The sequence below is a fragment of the Eurosta solidaginis genome, chromosome 4 (assembly GCF_040869045.1).
Source record: "Eurosta solidaginis isolate ZX-2024a chromosome 4, ASM4086904v1, whole genome shotgun sequence".
NCBI lineage: Eukaryota > Metazoa > Arthropoda > Insecta > Diptera > Tephritidae > Eurosta > Eurosta solidaginis.
In genome coordinates this window covers 137629904-137656917 of record NC_090322.1, presented here as the reverse complement: position 1 = coordinate 137656917, position 27014 = coordinate 137629904, and the positions used below count along the sequence as shown (strand labels likewise).

Below are 27014 nucleotides of genomic sequence, written 5' to 3'. Positions count from 1 at the left end.
GACGATAGTGCAGCGATTTAAAATCCAAAGGCTTCGCTAGCTATGTAGGGCATGTTATGCGGATGAACGAATACGCTCCGGCAGTTTGTAAACAGAGGAAAGAGAAAACCTTCACTGAGTTGGGAAAGGCAGTTGGTGGAGGGTTTGACCTCGCTTGGTGCCCCCAATTGGCGACTGTGTTACATGACCTCACTGACTCACCGTACTTCGTTTTTATATAAAACTTCACGAAGTGTCGTCTGTTGAATTTTGGCAGGATTTACAAACCGCGCCAGGACACATTTTTTGTTTACATTTTACTCCTTCTATTCGGGGGCTAAGATACTTGGCTTGGATATCATAAGTGGTTCCAGGCTCTGGATCAGGGACCGTTATCAGTCTTAGACCGGCCATAGTGACGAATGTTACGCGTGATTAGTTATCACGTCCTGCACGAGGTGCCCCTGCTTCTACTGATAATGGCGGATCTAGAGAGGACAACTCGATAAAACCCGCACTCCTGAGCCCTGCACCTGCCCACGTCCCGTTAAAACCGTGGCGGTCCTCAAGGTACGTTCCGGCTCCGTCGCCGTTAAGTTGGTGGTGTAGGTGCGGTTGAAAATTTTCCCGCTTTGCGTCCGGTCTGGCTCTGAATGCATTACTCATAAGGTAATGCGTCAACCCTCGCGTGGGCTCCCTGCGTAGCATAGATAACCACGAGACCGTTGAAGGGCGACTACATAATCGGTTCCGGGCACGACTAACACGAATCCGCCAAGGATGTGGTGCGGAAGAAGAGCGGTTTTGATGGAAATCCGTCAAATCAATCTTCAGCACTCTAAGGCGGCTTCCGCAAATTTGTTGCTCTGCCTTGAAAAAGGCGGAGTGGATATAGTCCTTGTCCAGGAGCCGTGGCTGAGTAGTAACGGCAGTAAGATTTCTGGATTAAGGACTGGAAAATTCAACACCTTGGTGCATGGGGAGGCAAGTAGGCCTAGATCCTGTGTTCTTGTTAAAAAAGAGATTAAGGCTTTTATTCTCTAATTTCGGCAATGCTGACGTAACCACGGTCTGCCTCGAGCGAGGAAGTAATGATATGTGGGTCGTCTCAGCGTACATGCCCCACGGGGACGTAGCGGGACCACCACCTGCGATACTGGGCGAAATCACCGCTGAAGCAAGGCGGCGATGTGTTGGCGTGGTCATCGGTGCTGATGCCAATGCCCATCATAGCATCTGGGGAAGCTCGGATACCAACACTAAAGGTGAGTCTTTGTATATGTAATAGGGGGAATGACCCGACTAAATTTTAGGCGCAAGTTTAAGTTGGCTGATCACTGCAGTATATTCCAAGCGGAAGTTGCTGCGATTAAGGATGCGGTGGATGGAATGCTATCCAGTTACGGTTTCGTTCATTTTAAATAGCGATCTGAGATGAGTGCCCAGGAACTTACATACCAAATTTCATTAAGATATATCCAAATTTACACAAGTTATCGTGCTCACGGACAGACGACGGAAGGACGAACATGGCTAAATGAGTTTCTGTTTCGTCTAGATCATTTTGATATATAGAAGTCTATATCTATCTCGATTAGTTTATGCCGTTGCGGGGTATCATTATGCGAACAAAATTGATATACTCTGTGAGCTCTGTTCAGCTGAGTATAAAACGTTCGAAATTTTCGTAAGTTTTTCTCGAATTTTCGAATGTGTTCGAAAACCGATCGTAGTTATGCCAGAGAGACGCAAGTCTGCCTAAAATGATTTTGGTTTTCTTCTTGGCATATTGGGCTTCTAACAAAAAAAATTGGCCTAAAGTCACATTAATATCTTAAACAGTGGCTCTACTTGGGAATCGTAGTGTTCTCAACAAAAAAGGCATAATTTTTTATTTATTTTGCGAAACATTTTGTTTCTCAAGTTGTACCCAAGTACAATACTGCAGTATTTTCATGAAAATAAAATGAAGTATGTATAAATAATTTCTAGTTTATAAAGCTTCATTAATGATACCAACTGCTTTTATATCTGCACAGTAAACATCTGTTGGCTTTGGTGGTCCCACCTTGGCGAACATTTTTAATTTCGACTCCATGTCGGATCGATATCCAATGTGGGATATAAACTGGAGAAATATTCCGACTATAGATTTGAGAATTTCAAATTACTGTTAGGTTAGAAACTTGAGAATGAAGATGGAAATCCACTTAAGAACTAAATATTAGGTTAAAGTAAGATCGACCGGCATTATATATTATCGAGCATCTGCCTTACTTTACGATGATTGCGGGAATAGGACACTGAAGCAGTTGGGCTAGTACTACACAGTGTTAGTACCACCACTGTAAACAATGAGCTCGCATAAAAAATAGAAGGGCTTTTGGGGCCGGGTGAAGTCCGTTTCGTATATTAATTGTACTATCAATATAGAAATCTGCGATGTCGACATGTGTGCAATAAAATAAAATAATAATGAATAGAACCTGATGAAAAGAAATGTAAAAATAAAACACATGCCTAAAAGCAACAAAAATGTTTAAGTAAAGAAAACAAATAAACAAACATTTTTTGCTTTTGCCGTACAAATGGCAAAATAGCCGACAAGTGCTAATGTCATCCAATGCGCTAATGATGAAATGAGAAAATATAATAGCTGAGAGGTAGTCTCTTCATTACTAATACTACTTCATATATTACAGTAAAAGCAAGTAAAGGCGCGCCTCATAATCACGGTTGCCACACCATGTTTTCATTTGGGACCAAAATTCATCGAAAAAAGGACCAAATCCCAAAGAAATGGACCAAATTTTTGAATTTTTTCTTTTTTACCAAATTTTTGTAGTTTTAATTGGCTTACAAACAATTCGGCAATTCACGAATGTGTCGAATTCTTTGTAAAATCTTCGATTTCAGGTTGTGGTAAAGTACAAAGTCACACACACAAATGGACCAAAAGTGGCAACCGTGCTCATAATCATAATCGAATGAGCCAAGATCCCTCATTCCGGAATTGTATTTGTAATCGAAAAAGTTTGATGACGTAGCGCTTTTGAAATTTTTCGATTTCTTACATTTCTCTTATATTTCGCTACCAGTGTTCGGATTATTTAAAACTGTTACCTGAGTAAACGACTACGCCGGAGTAAAAATTAAATTTTCGGAGTATATTTTTTCTTCCTATTTGAACTAACATCAAATTGATTTCGTGACTTGGCAAACCTTTCGATTGTGTTTTTGCTATGAAATATGTCTCAGCAAAAAAGTTATCTCCTTTAGCAGATGCACATGAAGTCGGCCTAAAACGTGTAGGATGAGCAATTAATGCTCCCAGTAACACACCGCATTCTATCTCCCCGGATATTTATAGCGAAAAATATTATTATTATTATTATCGGTTTACCATACATATTTCATGCTCTTTTAATGGCAGAAAGTTTCAAGAACGGGGCAGATTTCTGTTGGAACACTAATAGCGACCTAGTAACTGGCGTACAGAGTGTGGGGAAGACGAACCCGATACCCCGATCTCCGATAATGAAAAACATTCCCCGGCATCCAATACCACGGCTAAAAAATCACAAGGTGCCAAGTAATGACGGGATACTCCGGGCTGTTCAAAGATGACGGGCTGTTCAAAGTGTTGGTATAAAATAAGGAAGTAAAAAAAGTGGGTCCGGGCTGATCAAAGATGGAGGCGAAGTGTTGGTATAAGATAATGAAGCAAAAAAAGTGGGTCTTGCAGTAAAATTGGACAAGACGAAGTACTTGCTGTCATCGTGGCTTTTGTAGCCACGTCACTGTTGACGAATATAAATTCGAGACTGTGAGGGATTTCGTTCATTTGGGAAGCAGCATTTAAAGCATAAACAATGTCGGCCTAGAAGTCAAACGGAGAATAACTCTTGCCAGCAAGTGCTTCTTTAGGCAATTGAAAAGTAAAGTCCTCTCTCCACGAACAAAAGTCTACAAGTCACTCATCATACCTGTCCTGAGGTATGGCTCGGAATCATGGAAGGTGTCGAGAGAAGATGAGATGGCTCTTGGAGTATTAAAGAGAAAAGTTCTCCGGAAGATATTATAGTCCTATCCGTGATATCTACGGCGAGTATCGAAGGAGATATAATGACGAACTATATGAGCTTTACGCAGACATGACGATAGTGCAGCGATTTAAAATCCAAAGGCTTCGCTAGCTATGTAGGGCTTGTTATGCGGATGAACGAATACGCTCCGGCAGTTTGTAAACAGAGGAAAGAGAAGACCTTCACTGAGTTGGGAAAGGCAGTTGGTGGAGGGTTTGACCTCGCTTGGTGCCCCCAATTGGCGACTGTGTTACATGACCTCACTGACTCACCGTACTTCGTTTTTATATAAAACTTCACGAAGTGTCGTCTGTTAAATTTTGGCAGGATTTACAAACCGTGCCAGGACACATTTTTTGTTTACATTTTACTCCTTCTATTCGGGGGCTAAGATACTTGGCTTGGATATCATAAGTGGTTCCAGGCTCTGGATCAGGGACCGTTATCAGTCTTAGACCGGCCATAGTGACGAATGTTACGCGTGATTAGTTATCACGTCCTGCACGAGGTGCCCCTGCTTCTACTGATAATGGCGGATCTAGAGAGGACAACTCGATAAAACCCGCACTCCTGAGCCCTGCACCTGCCCACGTCCCGTTAAAACCGTGGCGGTCCTCAAGGTACGTTCCGGCTCCGTCGCCGTTAAGTTGGTGGGGTAGGTGCGGTTGAAAATTTTCCCGCTTTGCGTCCGGTCTGGCTCTGAATGCATTACTCATAAGGTAATGCGTCAACCCTCGCGTGGGCTCCCTGCGTAGCATAGATAACCACGAGACCGTTGAAGGGCGACTACATAATCGGTTCCGGGCACGACTAACACGAATCCGCCAAGGATGGGGTGCGGAAGAAGAGCGGTTTTGATGGAAATCCGTCAAATCAATCTTCAGCACTCTAAGGCGGCTTCCGCAAATTTGTTGCTCTGCCTTGAAAAAGGCGGAGTGGATATAGTCCTTGTCCAGGAGCCGTGGCTGAGTAGTAACGGCAGTAAGATTTCTGGATTAAGGACTGGAAAATTCAACACCTTGGTGCATGGGGAGGCAAGTAGGCCTAGATCCTGTGTTCTTGTTAAAAAAGAGATTAAGGCTTTTATTCTCTAATTTCGGCAATGCTGACGTAACCACGGTCTGCCTCGAGCGAGGAAGTAATGATATGTGGGTCGTCTCAGCGTACATGCCCCACGGGGACGTAGCGGGACCACCACCTGCGATACTGGGCGAAATCACCGCTGAAGCAAGGCGGCGATGTGTTGGCGTGGTCATCGGTGCTGATGCCAATGCCCATCATAGCATCTGGGGAAGCTCGGATACCAACACTAAAGGTGAGTCTTTGTATATGTAATAGGGGGAATGACCCGACTTTTATTACTGCGGTAAGAGAGGAGGTCCTGGATCTCACCCTGGTTAGTAGAGAACTGGAAGGTCGGATATCTGGCTGGAGGGTTCTCAACGAGCACTCTTCTGATCACCGATATATTCAGTTCTCGGTGAACGAAGACGTCCCAGTAAAATATCTTTTAGGAACCCTAAAAGTACTAACTTGGACTTGTATTGTAGGAAGCTGGGAGAGCTATTGCCTGCGGCGCCTACCGTTAGTTCGGACCTGTCCGAATCTGAGATAGACGTTCTGGTGGAAAACTTCACCTCGGCAAGCAATAGCGCCTTTCAGCTGTCCTGCCCATTGAAAACTGGCGCTCTCAGAACAACATCTACCTTGGCACTGAACGTCATGCTGAACATATACCCAGTAGATATTGCGGGAAAGGCGGCCGCGGCAAGGTCGTTGGTCAGGCTTCGTGATATGGGATATGGACTTTCGGCCGCGGACACTCTAGCCTTCTAACCAGTTTCGACTTTATCCCGGACAGAACGGATTATTGTATGCCGATAACTGCTCCCTATACAACCTTCACCCCAGTCATTCCACCGAGAGAGGAGTGGGGAAGAGGAATTATCTGGGGCATGGGACCGGTTAACTTGTTCACGTATGGGTCGAAGCTGGATGGAAAGGTTGGTTAGGGGGGGGGGGGGTGTTTTGTCAAGAGCTAAATTTTAGGCGCAAGTTTAAGTTGGCTGATCACTGCAGTATATTCCAAGCGGAAGTTGCTGCGATTAAGGATGCGGTGGATGGAATGCTATCCAGTTACGGGTAGGGAATTTAACATCTACTCTGATAGCCAAGCGGCTATCAAGGCCTTGAGCTCAACTACAGTGCGATCGAGGGTGGTCTGGGAGTGCCTGACCTCGCTTGCGATTGCATCGAATTATTTTACAATTACGATTATCTGGGTCCCGGGCCATAGTGATATCCCGGGTAACTATCAAGCGGATCTCTTAGCCCGCATAGGTACAACTGAACCGGATGAAGATGGCTGTAGGGATTTCGGGATCCCGCTGGCCACCTGTGGATTGCTCCTCCATAGCTGGGCCTCGAGTCAGCTCAGTAAACGTTGGGCGGACAGCACGTCTTGCAGGGTAGCAATATCTTACTGGCCGAAAGTGGATGGCAGGAGGTCTGCTGAAATAATTGGGTTCACTAAGGCTCACCTATCAATGGCCATTGGGGTTTTGACAGGGCACTGTCCCATGGGTATCCATGCGGTACGTCTCAATATACTGGAAACTCCATCCTGCTGCAGCTGTATGGAGGATGATGAGGTGGAATCACCAAATCACTTTATGCTTGATTGCCCAGCTTTTGCCAGAACCAGGCGAAAGTACTTCGGTCGCGACTCACTTGGATCTCCCGATGATTTATCCAAAGTTGAGATCGGTATCATTCGGAGCTTTATCCTTGCTACCCAACGATTCTCAAAGATCTAAGTCGCCGTTATTTTTGGTGTATGTGGTATCACAACGGACCTTCGTGTTATCCAAGTGAGCTATCCTTATCAGGGCAGCTACCACCTAACCTAACCTAACTTTACTCCTTCTATTCTCATTCCGTACGAAAAAAGTACAAAGACTGTGAGTAAAATGTGAACAAACATATCTTAAGACACGAACAATGAATTTACGTCATTTCATCCAATCGGCACTTGTAAACAATCAGCTTTTCATACGTATACAATAAAAAAAAAGATATTAGGTAGTAATACTATTTAGTTTTCGACTCGACCCAAACAAACCTTGAGAAAAAAATGTAGTAGGAGTAAATACGATTGGAATAAAGTCTTAACACTGCGTCGGCAATGAAACATGTTGTCGAAAGCGTGACGTCACGTCGAGAAAATTTATTTCACAGCTATGATTTTTTTCTCTCATTTTTTAATGCGGGATCTGTTTATTGGTTCATGGGCGCGCCTCATACTGAACACATCTAGGTATATATTCATACGTATTCGCACCTAAGCTATAAAATGAGGGTGGTCTTGAAATTAACTAGTTAAATTTACTTTTAAACTTAGGCTATTTTAGAACTGCCCCGTCAATAACGATATAACATACATTGAATTTGCCCATATTGTACGAGAATTTTCTTAACGACCAAACAGAAAACCCTAAATAAATACCAGCTATTTTTTTTATAAAACAGTTCTATCCTCCAGGCAAATACTAATTAACAGCCTCTCTACACTGACAAAAAAAAAAAGAGCTGACAAAATTAACCGAATTACGGGTCAATCAACAAATTTTATTCATCGCAAATAGTCGTTTAATTAACTTCGTACACAGTTGCGTTAAAAAACAAAAATGAAAAAACTTTTTATACTCAGCTGAGCAGAGATCACAGAGTATATTAATTTTGTTCGCATAACGGTAACACGTAAACTAATCGAGATAGATATAGACTTCTATATATCAAAATGATCTGGGCGAAAAAAGAAATTCATTTAGCCATGTCCGTCCGTCCGCCTGTCCGTGAACACGATAACTTGAGTAAATTGTGAGATATCTTAATGAAATTTCCTGGGCACTCAATCATATCGCTATTTAAAATGAACGAAATCGGACTATAACCACGTCCACTTTCGATATCGAAAATTTCGAAAAACCGAAAAAGTGCGATAATTCATTACCAAAGACGGATAAAGCGACGAAGCTTGGTAGGTGGTTTGACCTTATGACGCAGAATAGAAAATTAGTTAAATTTTGGACAATGGGCGTGGCACCGCCCACTTTTAAAAAAAGGTAATTCAAAAGTTTTGCAAGCTGTAATTTGGCAGTCGTTGAGGATATCATGATGGAATTTGGCTGGACGTTACTCCTATTACTATATGTGTGCTCAATAAAAATTAGCAAAATCGGATGACGAACACGCCCACTTAAAAAAATAATAATAATTTTAAAAGTCAAATTGTAATAAAAACTTTAATATCTTTACAGTATATAAGTAAATTATGTCAACATTCAACTCCAGTAATGATATGGTGCAACAAAATACAAAAATAAAAGAAAATTTCAAAATGGGCGTGGCTCCGCCCTTTTTCATTTAATTTGTCTAGAATACTTTTAATGCCATAAGTCGAACAAAAATTTATCAATCCTTGTGAAATTTGGTAAGAGGATAACTTCTATGACGATTACTGTTTTCGCGAAATCGGTTGAAGCCACGCCCATTTTTTATACACAGTCGACCGTCTGTCCTTCTGCTCGGCCTTTGACACGATAATTTGAGCAAAAATCGATATATCTTTACTAAACTTAGTTCGCGTACTTATCTGACCTCACTTTATCTTGGTATTAAAAATGGGCGAAATCCGGCGGCGACCACGCCCACTTTTTCGATATCGAAAATTTCGAAAAATGAAAAAAATACCATAATTCTATACCAAATACGAAAAAAGGGATGAAACATGGTAATTGGATTGGTTTTTTGACGCAAAATATAACTTTAGAAAAAACTTTGTAAAATGGGTGTGACACCTACCAGATTAAGTAGAAGAAAATGAAAAAGTTCTGCAGGGCGAAATCAAAAGCCTTTGGAATTATGGCAGGAATGCTGTTCGTGGTATTACATATATAAATAAATTAGCGGTACCTGACAGATGATGTTCTGGGTCAACCTGGCCCACATTTTGGTCGATATCTCAAAAACACCTTCACATAAACAACTAAGAGCCACTCCCTTTTTAAACCCTCATTAACACCTTTCTTTTGATACCCATATCGTACAAACAAATTCCAGGGTTACCCTGGGTTCATTTTCCTACATGGTGATTTTCCCTTATTTTGTCTCCAAAGCTCTCAGCTGAGTATGTAATGTTCGGTTACACCCGAACTTAGCCTTCCTTACTTGTTTTAAAATAATTTTGATTTTTGGCGTAGTACGCGTAGCACACTACCATCACACCATGGTGGCCGCCTAAAAATGATTAATATCACCCTAAGAATACCAATGAAAAAGGTTAAAATAACGGATTTCCGTCGACATTAGAACGACGATGGCGCTTGACATGACAGAGATTTCGGGGGCACTAAGAACAAAGTAGTGAGCGCCGTGAGCGTAAGTACCTACCTCTTTAAAATTAGCTGATGCATTTGTGGTGGTTCCCAATTGAAATGACAAATGAAATCAGTTCTTTCAACAGAAAAATCAGTTAGACTGATTGAAAACCTGTAATTTTTACAGAGTATCGTAACTGGACACCAACAGTTTTGCGCCCTTCTTCCTGTTTATTCACGACACTACTTCATTTGGCATTATGGCCAATTGTCTATTCTACGTTCGGATATTTTGTTTTATAATGATAGTAATCTATCTATCTATAAATCTTATAAAATAAAGTCGCTAAATGCCATGTATGCACATAACTTCACACAGAATGCTCCGATTTTAAAACGGGTTTTTGCATTTGAAAGCTTAGCTACGTGAGATGGTACAGTTAATATAATTTGAAGATATATATTATAGGGGCGTGGCAAATTGCCAAAATGTAGTAAAAAATTATAAAATTTTTGTATACACAGCTATAACTCATAAACGGATGGATGGATTTAAAAAATTCTACTTACTATATTTACCTTCGATCTGCGTCAAAAAAAAAAATACTTGATTCCTTTCTTATATCAACCAAATTGTTTAAACAAAAGTAACATTTTTACCAAAAAATTCGTGTGTGTGATTGTTCGGTGTCAACTGTTCGCGCTAATTGCTTTTGAGTTAGGTATGATGCGACACATACGTACATATGTACATAGCATTCGCTGCGTTATTTAAATTCGGGCGTTTATAGGCATGTATGAATGTACATATGTATGTATTTTCATATCATATCAGTTTGACATAGGTATGTACATATATATTTATGTAACATAAATGGTTAATTGTTAATGCAACATAAATGGTTAAGAATGCATACATCTATTGAAAAATAATCTTTCGTTAAAAATATTAAATATTTCCTTAAACTTCTTCAAAAAAGTTTTATTTTTTGGTATTTTTGCATGTATCAGTATCAACTACATATTATAAAACAAAGTCGCTTTTTCTGTCCCATGTCCCTTTGAATGCTTAAACCTTTAAAACTACGCAACGGATTTTCATGCGCTTTTTTTTAATAGATAGATTGAAGTTTGTAGATTGTATAATAACATCCATTAAATAGTGGAGAAATACTGTTATTTTTGAAGTTTCTAATGCGATGTATATATGTACATATATAAGAGGCGGTGTTAGTTACACTATTTATAACTCAAAAACGGATGAACAGATTTGGCTGAAAATAGGTGGAGGGGTAGCTTAGAACCAGGAGACGGACATAGGATACTTTTTATGCCGTTCTGGATATGGTCTTGAGATCACAACGTGGACCTGGGTAATCCTGGGATATGTTTGTAAAATGTGGGCATCAAATGGAAGCTGCGTATGGGTATTTTGATACGGGGTATTTTTCGTACCCGTGGGTGACTAGGGTATCGAGATATAGGCCAAAATGTGGACCCGGGTACCCCTAGAATATGTTTATAGAATATTGATAACAAATGAAAGCTGTTGATGAGTGCTTTAGTACAGGGTAGTATTCATACCTATTGGTGACTAGGGTCTCGAGATATAGGCCAAAACGTGGACCCTGATACCCCTAGAAAGTGTTTATACAAGAAGGATAACAAATAAAAGCTGTTGATGAGTGCTTTAGTACAGGGTAATTTTCATATCTGTTTGCGACTAGGGTCTTGAGATATAGGCCAAAACGTGGACCAGGGTAACACTGGGATGTGTTTTTACATTATGGGTATCAAATTGAAGCTGTTGATGAGTGCTTTAGTGCAGGGTAGTTTTCATACATATAGGTGACTAGGGTCTCGAGATATAGGCCAAAACGTGGACCAGGGTAACACTAGGATGTGTTTTTACATTATGGGTATCAAATTGAAGCTGTTGATGTGTGGTTTAGTACAGAGTAATTTATACCGCTGGGTGACTAGGGTCTCGAGATATAGGCCAAAACGTGGACCCGGATACCCCTAGAATGTGTGTGTAATATGGACATCAAATGAAAGCTGTTGCTCAGAGCTTTAAAGTAATTTTCATTGTGATATTCGATTTAGTCGCATCAACCTGGCAAAACTGATAAATATGCATGCGCAGCCGAAAAAAAGCATGAATTGATAATACGCACATACCTATTTACATACGTCCTATTCGATTTGTCTGAAATTCGGTATATAAATTTGCCTATATTAGTATTTACGATCCTTTTTTCGTGGAAGTAGACCAGAGACGGGCTGGGAATACGATTAGGACTAGGATTGGGACTGAGACTCGGAGTGGGACTGGAACTCGGAATGGGACTGGAACAAAATACATACCAACCTCTGGGACTGGCAATAAGGGATGAGGAAGAATGGGAAAAACTTGAGAGAAGAGAAAAGAGGGAAGGATAAGGAGACTGAGAAAGAGATATAGTGAGATGAAAATAGAGATAGATGAAGCAAAAAGGACGGAGGGAGGAGTGAATAAAATGATTAAGAAGAAGTGAAGAGGGGAGGGCAGAGTTAGAGTGAAAAAGCTTATTAAAATGTATGCAGGTAGACCAAATTTAGGGTAGAACAACGTCTGACGGGTCTGCTAGTATACCATAAGTAACATGATGATTCGGTGGCAGCACGATGGTATGAATGGCGTCGATTAGCAACCAGCTGCTGGCTTGGATCCTTTCACCTACCCTCATCACCGCCTGCGCAACCAAGTTAGGCAGTAAATTGTATATTGGACTATCGCTCGAAACTGTTTGGTATCTCGTAGATACTCCAACTTCATAGCATAATATAAAGACTAAGCTTGCACCGTGGACGTCCCAATGAGTGTGGGCGAGATTAATTAGAAGGCGAGAGTTGCACCTGATCGAGTAAGCAGAAAAAGCGTGGACCTAAGCGCGTGGCTGCAAAGTGTCGAAGATCAGGTGCACGTCTTACAACCGGAAACTCACAAAGCTACTCTTACCATTAAAAAGAGAAGACTGTATGCTCATTACGGTTATTTTGACTTGGCACTGTCGTCTGACGTCACATGCTTTCAAATTAGGCCTAGCTAGGCATAACAGATGTAGATCGTGCTGTTAGGAGGAGGAAATGACGAGCACGTTTTGTACTCGCCAGGCTAAGACTCCAGCTACTAGGAGTGTTATAGCTATCATATCTAGAAGCAGGAAGCGGCATAGGTCCATAAAAGCTTCTAGTATTTGCAAAGCGGACGGGGTTACTTTATAACATAGATCCTGGTTTCTGATAGGGTTTTACAGTTTGATCGTTGAGTGAACTTCTGGTAACACTTTGAGCTCATTCAGTATATGTGAGGTCCTCACGGACTCGCCGAGTCAACCTACCTATCTAGCTGTTTCCGGTGAGCTGAAAATTTCTACAAACTTTATACATATGCACTTAAACTTTATATGGACTGCCAAGTGCATAACTTTATCTACACTTCTGGAATTGCTGCGCAGAAAATTAGTACTCTTAAATTTCAATACGCATTATACTCAGATGTAACTGAAATACATATGTGTCTATGTTTCACCTCTACACTAATTCTATGTATCACCTCTTAAAATGGTGCGTGTCCACAATTCATCGCAACTGATACAGCTATATGTTATACACAGTTGTGTCTCCGCTTTTCGGTACACCCTGTGCTGTAGCTAGTTGTTTAACCACTCCTAAACATTATCTAGGTGATGATAAGCTGAGAGCTTTGTAGACAAAATAAGGGAAAATAACCATGTAGGAAAATGAACCTAGGGTAACCCTGAAATGTGTTTGTATGACATGGGTATCAAATGGAAAGTATTAAAGAGAACTTTAAAAGGGAGTGGGCCATAGTTCTATAGGTGGACGCTTTTTCGGGAAATCGCCATAAAGGTGGACCAGGGGTAACTCTAGAATGTGTTTGTACGATATGGGTATCAAATGAAAGGTGTTAATGAGTGTTTTAAAAGGGAGTGGACCTTGGTTCTATAGGTGAACGCCTTTTCGAGATATCGCCATAAAGGTGGACCAGGGGTGACTCTAGAATGTGTTTGTACGATATGGGTATCAAATGAAAGGTGTTAATGAGTACTTTAAGAGGGAGTAGCCCTAAGTTGTATATTTGAAGGCGTTTTCGAGATATCGACCAAAATGTTGACCAGGGTGACTCAGAACATCATCTGTCGCGTACCGCTAATTTATTTATATATGTAATACCACGAACAGTATTCCTGCCATGACTCCAAGGGCTTTTGATTTCGCCCTGCAGAACTTTTTCATTTTCTTCTACTTAATATGGTAGGTGTCACACCCATTTTACAAGGTTTTTTCTAAAGTTATATTTTGCGTCAAAAAACCAATCCAATCGCCATTTTTCATCCCTTTTTTCGTATTTGGTATAGAAATTTGAGCTTTTTTATCATTTTTCGAAATTTTCGATATCGAAATAGTGGGCGTGGTCATAGTCGAATTTCGCCCATTTTTATTACCAAGATAAAGTGAGTTCAGTTATCGTGTTAACGGCCGAGCGGAAGGACAGACGGTCGACTGCGTATAAAAACTGGGCGTGGCTTCAACCGAATTCGCCAATTTTCACAGAAAACAGTTATCGTCATAGAAGCTATGCCTTTACCAAATTTCACAAGGATTTGTAAATTTTTGTTCGACTTATGGCATTAAAAGTATTATAGACAAGTTAAATGAAAAAGGGCGGAGTCACGCCCATTTTGAAATTTTCTTTTATTTTTGTATTTTGTTTCACCATGGCATTACTGGAAATGAATGTTGACATAATTTACTTATATCCTGTAAAGATATTAAATTTTTTCTTAAAATTTGACTTTAAAATTTTTTTTTTAAGTGGGCGTGTTCGTCATCCGATTTTGCAAATTTTTATATAGCACACATATAGTAATAGGAGTAACGTTTCTGCCAAATTTCATCATGATATCCTCAACGACTGCCAAATTACAGCTTGCAAAAGTTTTAAATTACCTTCTTTTAAAAGTGGGTGGTGCCACGCCCATTGTCAAAAATTTTACTATCTTTCATTTTAAATAGCGATCTGAGATGAGTGCTCAGGAGCTTACATACCAAATTTCATTAAGATACCTCAAAATTTACTCAAGTTATCGTGTTTACGGACATACGGACGGACGGACGGACGGACATGGCTAAATTAATTTCTTTTTTCGCCCAGATCATTTTGATATATAGAAATCTATATCTATTTCGATTAGTTTATGCCGTTACGGGATACCGTTATGCAAACAAAGTTAATATACCCTGTGCTCTGCTCAGCTGAGTATAAAAAACACATCTAGTGTTTTTCAATCATTTTTGTAAAATGTTGGCATATTGCATTACTCATACATTTTAAAATGTTTGCTTGATTGGTTGCTCACATTTCCAGACCAATTCTAAATATTCTCGCGGAATTTTGTTCTCGCGGATTTTTTTATTCCCGCGGAAAAAATCCTCCAATTCTTTTCTCCTAGGGAGAAGAATAATTGGGGAATAGGAATTTCGAATTTTCGAAGTCAGCTGGTTTGTCAATTGAAATTTCGTTGCGCATTTCTTATTTTGTTTAAAAAATTGTAAAGTTTAATTATTGTTGCCAATTTGTTTGAAATTAAGAAATAAGGTATAAACAATGCACATTATTGCATTTCATGTGGTATTCACTGAAATGAGTAATGAATTGGTGCCACAGCAACATCAACAGAGGAGCATAAGAAGAAGACCGGCGGGATAACACAAATCCGCCGGAGTTGCCTGCATTCATTCTGCAAAGCAATTTTCTGGTGGCCAAGTCGAGTTGAGTTCGCCTTTCGCCATATGCCTAAATCTATTTAAGCCTTCTTAAAAAATCCTTGCGCAATTTCTGGATGGCTGCATCAAATATGCGAAGAGCTCTTCCGTTGCTTATGATATATTTTTCGACATAAAATAAAGAATATTGTTGTTGTTGTTCTTGTATTAACAGTGCGAATATTGTGGTAGAATGTAATTACATATTTTAGCACAAATTTGTATAAATAGATAAGTGTTCTGTCTTAAAATAACCATTTTCCTTTAACTATTTTGATACATTCCCTTTAATTTAACTAGTGAAAAAACTCCTATGAAATGGCAGAGAAATCTCCCTCTCCCTCACATTCATAATACCTACTTTTCTCCCATAACCGGTTTCCGCTTTTTCGAACATTGTTCAGAATAGGAGGAAAGGGAGAAGTGAAAAACTCACAAGGAATTTTTATTTAGAATACGAGGAATGGCAGAAGGGAAAAAAACTCGCACGGTATTTTCGTTTAGAATTGGACTGTTCATCTATTCACTAGATTTTATAAGCGAATACTAATATTTAGTCTAATTTTCTTTGGGCAATTCAAAAGAGAAGTTGGTTTGAGACAAATGGGCAATCCATGGCGATTTAATTTGTTTACCGTAAACAAACATTTGTGACATTTCTTCTCCCTGTTAGCCTTATTTGACAGGTAGGTATGGCAATGGCGGAATAGAATATTAAAAATATAAACAAGATAAGTCGAATATTCACTTGCTGAAATTCACAATGCCGTTCTAACCATCTCCAGGTAACGCTAACTGAAAATTTATTTGACAAATCACCAGACAAATTTGTAAGATAAAGTTCCAGTTAGCGTTAAACTGAGCAGGCCAAAGAAACGGGAGCAGTGAACGAAACAAGAACAAAACTTACCATTTTTGGTTCAAATTGATTAAAGTGGCAACCGTAGATTAGATAGAAACTAATTCAGAGAGAGGTATCAGTCATAGCCAGGAAAAGTAACTAAACAACTCCGGGCAAATGAATCAACTGACAGCTAATAATTTAGTTCAGTTTTGTAATTCACAGTGAAAGGCAGTAACACGCGACAAGAAAAAATATATTAATAATTTGCTATAAAGGCATTTCCATTTGAGAAAACAACAACAAAAATGAGTGATACATTAAAAGTTCTTGGCGCCGTAGTTCTGCCAAATGTAGGGGGTGTCGTTAATAGTATCATAACTCGTAAAAATATAGATGGCTGGTATAAAACGTTAAATTTTCCCTCATATCGTCCACCAAATTGGCTGTTTGCACCCGTATGGACGTCGTTGTACTGTGGCATGGGATATGCCTCATATCTGGTATGGAGAGATGGAGGTGGCTTTAATGACGATGCCAAATTGCCACTGATCACTTATGGTACACAATTAGCACTTAACTGGGCATGGACACCGATTTTCTTTGGAGCACATAACATAAAAGGAGTAAGTTGTGAAATTGTAACTGTGAACTGCATAGAAAAAACAAAGTTAGCTGGAATATGTGTAAATGATTGCAAAAAAGGAATATTTCTTAATTCAGTTAAACTATTTTTATACCCAGCTGTACCTACTAGTGTACTTTGTTGCTGGTTAAATCATGTTGCACCGCCAGTGTGCAGTATATCCTAATTAAAAATTATATAAAAAAAAAAAAATTTAATTACCCGGAAGTAATTTTTTAGATATCGAAAATCACAAGTACGAATTTAGCTTAAGAGCCTGGCAAAATTGACATAGCATAACCACATCTTTACTTATTCATATCAATTGGTATCAGTTATTGGCGACTTAACCTAAAAATCGTGAAATTTTCATAAAAAAGAAGAAAGTGCAAAAAATTACAAACATATACCACAAAAAATATGTCTCTTAGTCAAAACGTATCTAAAACAATAAATAAAATCTACATAAAGTTAATAAATTCTCCAACTCAAATATTTTTAAGTTATGGGTATGGCGAAAAAGCAAAAACCAATTGTTTGGCTATGGTATGGTTATAGCTAGGGCGTTATGGTATGGCACCATTGACCAATTACATTGATTTCCATAAGGTTACCTGTTTTATATGGATATGGATACGTCAAGTTTAAACGGTCCTTTAAATAGTGTCCACACGGCACCTAATAGAGGCGTGAAATAATTCGATCAAGAACATTCATTTGTTCCTGAGGATGGTTTCACATTGAAACCGAAATATCGACCAATTATATATATTATAATACCACAAAATATATGGTGTTTTATTTATCTTTGCGGCCTTGAGCTCAATAGTTAACCAAAAAGTTAAAATACACTTACAAGGCTATTAACAAAACTCACAAATTTTTTTCGGCAACAACAAATCAGATGATATAAACTTCACGCAGAGTCAAGTTTTCAACACTAAGGCTGGGTGCTAATTGGCTTAAATTTCTACCTAATTATATCTCCGTCTGGAGCTTTTACTGTTAAGATTTAACAAGTTATTTGTTTAACCGGCTTTAGGTCCAATTTTTAGTATTAAAACACCAAAAATTGTTTTTTTTTTTTTTTAGTTTACCAATATATTTCGGTTACACACGACAACCGTCTTCAGGGCTTTAAACTATATTTATTTTTATTTATTTATTTATTAATTCTCAAAATTTAACCCACACTGTTTCCACTGTAGTTTTATTTCACATTTGATTTTTTCGTGTTGAAAAAACTTTGAAGCTGGACCACATTCACAGTTCCTGTTTTTATGAAGTTTTGCAGAGCTTCATTCTGTATCGCGAACGATTCGCCTCCAAACGTTTTCCTCTAGCAATGGTATTCTCTGTCATTTTCGTTAGGCATTTACGTTTCTTTCTTTATGTCAAACAGGAAGGCGAAAGCAGCCTTTAAATGATATGATGCCATCGTTTAACATATTTTTATACTCAGCGTGCTATGCACACAGAGTATATTTATTAACTTTGATTGGATAACGGTTGGTTGTACAGGTATAAAGGAATCGATATAGATATAGACTTCCATATATCAAAATCATCAGTATCAAAACGCTTCCCAAGGCAGTCGGTTCTATGTACCGGAGCGACTCGGGATTTTTCCCGACCAAGGACTGTCATTTCAGTGTAACCCCATTTAATTTGTTTCGTCCCTCCCACAAATTGTCATCCTCCCAGCAGTTCCTTGCAGCAGGACTGCTCCATATTCTCTTGCTCCGGGCAGGTATCGAATCCAATCCGGGTCCGTCTCCTGACCTCGGTCCTGAGAAATGGTTTTGCTGCATCTGCCGGAAAAGAATCTTTTTAGGACGGTCATACTCTGTTCAGTGTGTCTCGTGTAAGGGATGGTTGCATCGGACAGGTTGTTCTGGGCTTGATCCCAAAACCCGACGTCCACGTAACTTTTATAAATCTTTTGTGGCTCCTTGCTGTTCACGCCCAAGGGCGCCCCGTAGTCAACGGACGCCCAGTCCCAGGGCCACAACAGCAATTGCGTCCTGGCCTTCCTCAACCCAGGCGTAGTCACCCGTCACTTACCACCAGAGTGGCGACGTCTCCCCTCATGCACTTCAGAATTCTGCAGTTAAACTGTAATGGACTAACTGGGAAGATTACGGAGATAGTCAATTTCATGAAGCGGCACAACATCCGCATTGCTGCAATTCAAGAGACTAAACTCACAGCACGATCTGCATTGCAGACCTGCTCTGGGTATAATGTCCACAGAAAAGATCGCGAGAGCGGAAATGGAGGCGGCCTCGCGTTTATAATACACCACTCTGTGCAATATCACATATTTGATCCTGACATCGACCGCAGGGACAACGTCTTAGAACGTCAAGGCCTATCTGTCCGGTCAGGCGATGCAAACCTAGAAATCATCAACATCTACATCCCCCCTGCCACCTGTTGCCCCGGTGGATACCACCCTAATATCAGAGCCTTACTCACTGGAAACAATCGCATTATTTTAGGCGACTTCAATGCCCATCATGATCTATGGCATTCAAATTTGCGGGCGGACAGTAGGGGCGAGATGTTGGCGGATGAAATAGAAGAAACGACGTTCTGCACAATAAACGGAGACGCCCCCACACGTATGGTAGGAAGCTGTCACAGTTCGCCAGATATCTCAATCGTGAGCGCAGAACTCGTAAACTGCGTCAACTGGCAGCCGATGGTATCATTGGCATCCGACCACCTGCCTATACTTGTTTCGCTCGAGCGTACCGCCGACTTCATCGTCACCGAAAAACGCACTTTCATAAACTTTAAAAAAGGAAAGTGGGGAGAATATAAATCCTTTACAGACAACCTCTTTGCTGCCCTCCCTATCCCGACTGATGCCCGCCAAGGGGAACGTGCCTTCCGCAAGGTCATTGAATCCGCCTCGGCACGTTTCATTCCCGCCGGGAGAATTCCCGAAATCCGGCCCCACTTCCCGGCGGAGGCCGCAAACTTAGCGAGAGAACGTGACCTTATAAGGCAGCTTGATCCAGGCGACCCCCAAATAAGGGATATAAACCAACGCATCAGATTGCTTGTGGATGAACACAAGCGGGCGAAATGGGAGGAGCACCTAAGAGGTTGTAACCTCTCTACCGGTGTGGGTAAACTTTGGTCCACCGTAAAGTCCCTATCGAATCCGACTAAGCACAAAGACAAAGTTTCCATCGCCTTTGGCGACAAAGTGCTGTCGGATGCGAAAAAATGCGCGAGCGCTTTCTGCCGACAATATATAATGCATTCTACGGTCGACAAAGTTAGACGGAGGGCCAACAGACACGCACATAAACACAAATTCAGCGCGTCACCAATCACCATCACCGCTAAAGAGGTTGAGGACGCCATTGGTCGCGCTAAACCATCCAAAGCAGTGGGCCCAGACGGCATAGCCATGCCGATGCTTAAAAGCCTAGGGAAAGAGGGTTTCAAATATTTAGCGCAGGTCTTCAACCTGTCTCTTTCCACCTTTGTCATACCCGAGAAATGGAGAATGGCCAAGGTGGTCCCGCTACTAAAGCCTGGTAAACCAGCTAACATAGGAGAGTCGTATCGTCCGATATCTCTCCTATCGCCAGTAGCAAAGACGCTCGAAGCCATTTTGCTCCCTTATTTCCAAGCAAATTTGCAACTAGCCTCCCATCAGCATGGCTTCAGAAAACTCCATAGCACTACCTCCGCGCTAAATGCCATTAGCACCCAGATAAATTGCGGTTTAAATCAAAACCCCCACCATAGAACAGTACTCGTAGCGCTAGACCTATCAAAAGCTTTTGATACGGTCAACCACGGCTCGTTACTGCAAGACCTGGAAGGGTCTACCCTTCCCCCATGTCTTAAAAGGTGGACCGCAAATTATCTGGGTGGTCGGCAGGCATCGGTGCTATTTAGAAACGAAACATCAAAGCCAAGGAGAATTAAACAAGGGGTGCCACAGGGTGGTGTCCTATCCCCCCTTTTGTTTAATTTCTACATATCTAAGCTACCTTCACCACCGGAAGGAGTCACAATCGTTTCCTACGCCGATGACTGCACAGTAATGGCCACAGGCCCAGGCCCACAGATCGATGAGCTATGCAATAAAATAAACGGCTATCTCCCTGATCTCTCCAGTTTTTTCGCCTCGCGAAACCTGGCATTATCACCGACTAAATCTTCCGTGACCTTATTTACAACATGGACGTCCCAAATGTCGACCATTTTGAACATCCACGTCGATGGCTCTACGCTACCGACTGTCCTACACCCCAAAATCTTGGGTGTGACGTTTGATCAGGATCTACATTTTGGTGAGCACGCAGCCGCAATTGTTCCGAGAATTCAGAGCCGTAACAAAATCCTCAAATCCCTTGCTGGCAGTACCTGGGGGAAAGATAAAGAAACGCTCATGACTACATACAAAGCAATTAGCCAGCCGATTACGTGCTACGCGTCACCCATATGGTCGCCAAGCCTAAAAATTACCCACTGGAAGAAGCTACAGGCCTGCCAAAATACTGCTCTCAGAATTGCCACGGGCTGTCTTCTTATGTCCCCAGAACACCATCTACATAATGAGGCGAGAATACTCCCCATCAGGGAAAGAAACGAGATGCTGACCAAACAGTTCCTGTTGAATACCCAGAAACCTGGGCATCCAAACAGACATCTGATTGACGAGCCAGCACCGCCTAGGGGCTTAAGGAGTCATCTCCGTAAGCATTTTGAGGAAATACGGCATCTGAGAACACAGCCGTATGAAGCGAAAAAACACAAGCAGGTCCTTGGTGAACTCCACAAACAGGCGTCGGACCTTTATGTCGGGAATTGCCCGGTGAACCCAGTACTCAAAGTAAAGTATCCAAAACTTGCGGAAGAGGAACGCATACTCCCCAGGGAAACGCGTGTCACTCTGGCTCAACTTCGTTCTGCATACTGTAACAGGTTAAACTCTTACCTATCCAGAATCAACCCCGACATACAAAATGTATGCCCCGCTTGCAATGTGTCCCCACATGACACCAACCATCTCTTTAATTGTAATGTGGAACCAACGCCTCTAACACCCCTTTCCCTATGGTCCACCCCTGTTGAAACAGCAAGTTTCCTTGGACTCCCGTTAGAGGATATTGATGACTGTTTGTGATCGGTCGCGTCTGTTAGGTGGGGCGAAGCACTGCTACAACAACAACATCAGTATCAAACAAAAATTTGATTGAGCCATGTCCGTCCGTCCGTCCGTCTGTCCGTCCGCCTGTCCGTCCGTGCGTTAACACGATAACTTGAGTAAATATTGAGATATCTTCACCAAATTTGGTACGCGAGCTTAGCTGATTATTTAGTAAATAATACACCTACAATGTTGAAACTTGACGTGTAGACTGATATTGAGACGTTTCATAAAAATTAGAATTTTTTTTTTTTAAATGGGCGTGGCACCGCCCACTTGTGATAAAATCAATTTTACAAATATTAATCAAAAACCGTAAAACTTATCGCAACAAAATTCGGCAGAGATGTTACTATAAGGAATGCTTTGAAGAAAAATTAACGAATTCGGTTGAGGACCACGCCCACTTTTATATAAAAGATTTTTAAAAGGGTCGTGGACGAATAAAATAAGCCATATCTTTGCAAAAAAGAGCTTTATTTCAATGGTATTTCATTTCCCAAGTGGATTTATAACAATAAATAGGAAAAACTTTAAATTTTAAAAAATGGGCGTGGCACCGCCCCTTTTATGACTAAGCAATTTTCTATGTTTCGGGAACCATAACTTGAAAAAAAATTAACATATCGTAATGAAATTGTGTACACATATTTTCCTTGTAGCCGAAAATATTTCTAGAAAAAATGGACGAGATTGGTTAAAGACCACGCCCACTTTTATATTAAAGATTTTTAAAAGCGTCGTAGGCAAAACTAATAAGTTAAATCTTAGCGAAAAATAGTTTTGTACCAATCGTATTTTGTGCCATTATAACAAGAAATGGGAAAAACTCAAATCTTGAAAAATGGGCGTGACACTGCCCCTTTTTCGCAATGCATTTCCCAACCTTTCTGGAGCCATAACTCGACTTAACAGGAAATATTTTGAGTAAAAATGGACTAAATCGGTTAAATCGCCTTCTTTTATACCAAAGAGTTTGTAAAAGTGCGTAGATGCAGGTAATAAGCTATTTCTATTAAAAGTTGGAATATTTCGTTAATAACCCTGCCTTTTTTTTTGTAATAACGCTTTTTAGTACAATGGCACTTGTGTGTTTATGTTTATTGTTCTGTTATATCTTTGTTTTAAAATGAACAGTAGGGAAATCCCCATATCTGAAGGAAAACTGCATTTTTACCCGCTCAAGGTTATTGATGTTAGCCTCTGTATCCTTTTTGCTTCTTTTAAACGAGAATTAGTTCAGAATAGAACCATGTGTATATGTATTTTTGCGCAGCCTTGTAACACTATTAAGCACACAAAATAAACAACAACAGCATTTCAAGTGTACAGCTGGGTATGTAATGTTCGGTTTCACCCGAACTTAGACTTTCTTACTTGTCTTCAATAATTTTAGGAAGAATTCCTTGTCAAAAGGAACCTACAACTGAGTACAGTATACTCTCTCTTAACGGACACCTCTCTTAAGCGGACACCTCTCATAAACGGAAAATTTTTTCAGTACCAAAAAAGTCCTTAAGCATTTTTTAAGTTTTTCCCTTTTGAGCGGACAACCCTCCCATAACAGGACGCGGACACTTGCTTTTTACCCCAAAAAGCTTTTTAATTTCCCATAACCGGACAGCTTACAACACTTTTTCATTTACTCTTTACCATATTCATACAGCTGTTGCTTATTCAGTAATACGTGCATGGATGTAGGGGAATCCCCTAAATACGAAGAACCTGTGTTCAATACAGTAAAAAACATAAAAATGTACATATGTACCTATTACATACACGTAGTTAGTATCTTCTTGTGTGTGTACGTACGTGAATCGCAATGCCTAAAGTAGTGTTGAGTATTAAAGACAAAGTTAATGTCATTGAAATTCATAAGAAAGAAAAACTAAGTGTACGAGAGTTGGCAAAGAAATGTAAGATCAGCAAAACGCAAGCTGTTAGCATTATCAAAAACAAAGATCAAATTTTAAGTTTGTGGGACACTGACGTCAACCCGGAGAGAAAAATGAGTCTGCTGAAGCCCAAAGGCCTTAATATTGATAAATTGTGCTACGAATGGTTTGTGAAGGCTCGAAATAAGAGCATTCCTCTGTCAAGCACACTTATAAGGAGCAAAGCTAAAGAAATTGCAGTCAGACTCAATTACGACGATTTTAGTGCATCATCCGGCTGGCTGGAAAGGTTCAAAAAACGTCACAACATAACTTTCCGTACAATTATTTTGAATATTTTTTACACAAAACTTTATTCTTTAATTTATGAACAAAGCTTTAATAACCTCCTAACTCAGTCTTATTTGTATGTATTAATATTCTTGTTTTGGAAATAAAACTGTTAATACATTCATCAATAATACTTTTCTCATAAGCGGACACCTCTCATAAGCGGACAAATTTGGCAGTATCTTAGGTGTCCGTTTAAGAGAGAGTACACTGTATATGATGTTCGGCTGCTACCGAACACATGCATATATCTCTGAATTAATTTTTTATAAATTTTTATTTGTTCATTTTTTCAGGCACTAATCGAAATCGTAGCACTTACAGCCGCGTCAACGGCTTGTGGTGTACTTTTCTTCAGAGTAAACAAAGCGGCCGGTCTTTTGTTCGTGCCATATGTTGCTTGGCTGAGTTTCGCCACAGTTCTAAATCACGCTATGCATAAATTAAACCCTGTTGGAAAAACTGAACCTGCTATTGGAGGTGGCGCTGGTGCGGAGAAAAAGGGTCAGTAAAGTATAAAATGGATATAAGCGCATTTTAATTGCATGTACACGAATAACAATTACAAAGTAGAAGATAACTAAACTAAAATGTGTAAATTCGTAGAGAACGAATGATGTCACTATGGTTCGTTGCTGCCTTTGACCGTTACATAACACAACTATGATTGCATTTAATTTATTAAGAGTTAGATACAAAAATTATAATTGCAAAACAACAAAAAATCAAATTGAGAGATAAAAAAATAAAGAAAGAACAAAATGTATGCAAAATGAACGCATACACAGATGTGGCCTACATGCATGTATTATGAAAACTTCATTTGCATTCAACGAAATATTCAATTAATTATTTAAATAAAAGAATTCGCATAAATAATAAAAATAAGTATACAATACGAAAACTTTTATGTAAAAACAAGCATGCATACACACTAGTTTATTGAAACAATTTATTTGTTGTGTGTCATACATATGTATATACATCTGCGAGTGATAAAGTCAGCAAAGCTTGGGTATTCGCAAATTCTTTCAGTTATTGTCTTCTTTTTTATTTTCGTTCAATTATTGGATTGAAAAATCTAAAAAAAAACGAAACAGTTTTAATAATTTCCATGAACATTTCCACGCGTATCGTCATAGTCGCTAAATAAAATTTGCTAGGACGATCCGCGACGAGCCGAATCGCCTGCGGAAGACCTTAGTTTTTTTAAATCACCGAAAGAAAAAAAAAAATACCCCAACATTTGCTTATAAGTTTTACTGCCATTTTTTTCCTCCCAGTTGTATGTGTGTATACATCCCCATAAATGTCGAACAGGAAGGTTGTGCTTAAAAATTGTAAACTTTGTTTAAGGCCCAAAATTGCTTATTGTGAAATGAAATGTTTAATAAACACTTTGAAGTAACACTGATAAATTATAACGTGTTTTGTGCTTTATTTTCTTATTCATTCATTTAAAGAGCCTTAATAGTCTAGTACCTGGGCGACCGAGCTTTGCTCGGCAACGTTTCGTTGTGCTGAGAAATCTTTCTAATAGTAATCTGTCAGAAATTGCAATTATTCATTTAAAAGGCAATTATTTAAAGTTAAGTCGAATCATGTGTAAGATTTTTTACGAAGATTTTTAACTTGTTCTCCTTTAAAGCTTTAATAGAATGTGAGTAAGTAGAGTACTATTTCGTCTAATTACCCCAACCCTAAATGGCAACCCTACTCAAAAATATCCCTAATGTAATACGGAGTGAAATACCTTTCGTTTGATACCCATATCGGCATATCTCAATAAATTTTTTTTTAACTTCCAATAGGTGGCAACCCTAAATGGCAACCCTGCTCAAAAATGTTCCTATTGCAATGCGGAGTGAAATACCTTCCGTTTGATACCCATATCGGCATATCTCATGCAATTTTTTTTTTAATTTCGAACAGGTGGCAGCCCTAAATGGCAGCCCTAACCAAAAATGCCCCTATTGTAATGCGAAGTGAAATACCTTTCGTTTGATACCTATGTCGGCATATCTCATGCATTTTTTTTTTAAATTTCGTATAGGTGGCAACCCCTAATGGCAACCCTACTCAAAAATGTTCCTATTGTTATGCGGAGTGAAATACCTTTCGTTTGATACCCATGTCGGCATATCTCATGCAATTTTTTTTAAATTTCGAATAGGTGGCAAACTTGTGAAACATTCTGAAAGGTGATACGTTATCTCTGGGCCAAATTTCATTTAAATCGATTGAGCCGTTCCCGAGATCGATCGGCTATACAAACAAACAAGAATTGCTCGTTTAAAGTTATAAGATACGAAGATGGCCAAGTTCAACAAAGCCCCTTAACCAAAATCGTCCTCACAGCGGAACGATCACTATTAAAAGATTTTTACACGACCAAGCATGTCACGCTCATCCCAGACCTAGAGGGAGTTTTGTTTTCGCGCGGCCACATCTGTAGAATTTAGAAAGGAAACGCATTGATAAAGGTTAGTATCCTCATCAAAGAAAAGCGAAAAGTCGGTTGTGCCAACGACTTCATACCTTTCATGAATGGGGCTGAACAAATAATCTTATCGCATTCGTAATCTCCAAATAATCGGCTGTATAAGATAAGAAATATATAGTGAACAGATGTACATACCGCAGCGATTTTTAAGATAAATATAAAATAAAGAAAAGGTAGGTAGTTTGTGTGAGGATGCAAAGTTTCACTTTTTTGTGGTCTGCATGTAAAAGCTATGACCACGAATCACTTATTTCAACAATATATGACGTAAGCGTAAGCTTTTGATGAAATTTGATGCTTCTAGCCGTACAATAGGGGGCAGAAATGACACTTTATATGGGGTATATAATATATATACCACCGCATC

The 27014-nt window shown here is 39.8% G+C and overlaps 1 protein-coding gene across 4 annotated transcripts in view; it reads left to right on the top strand.

Annotated features, from left to right (window-relative positions):
- Positions 1-27014, top strand: part of Tspo (Translocator protein) — a 104421-nt gene that overhangs the window by 56033 nt on the left and 21374 nt on the right. Inside the window, exons 1-3 of one of the 4 annotated variants that reach the window (XM_067783040.1) lie at positions 16309-16741; positions 24441-24648; positions 24751-25562. In XM_067783040.1, coding sequence (XP_067639141.1) covers positions 16424-16741; positions 24441-24648; positions 24751-24761 — 537 coding nt within the window. In that variant the 5' untranslated portion in view covers positions 16309-16423 and the 3' untranslated portion in view covers positions 24762-25562. Of the gene's footprint in view, positions 1-16303; positions 16742-24440; positions 24649-24750; positions 25563-27014 lie in introns of those variants that run through there. The other 3 variants (XM_067783037.1, XM_067783038.1, XM_067783039.1) reach the window with 3 other exon arrangements.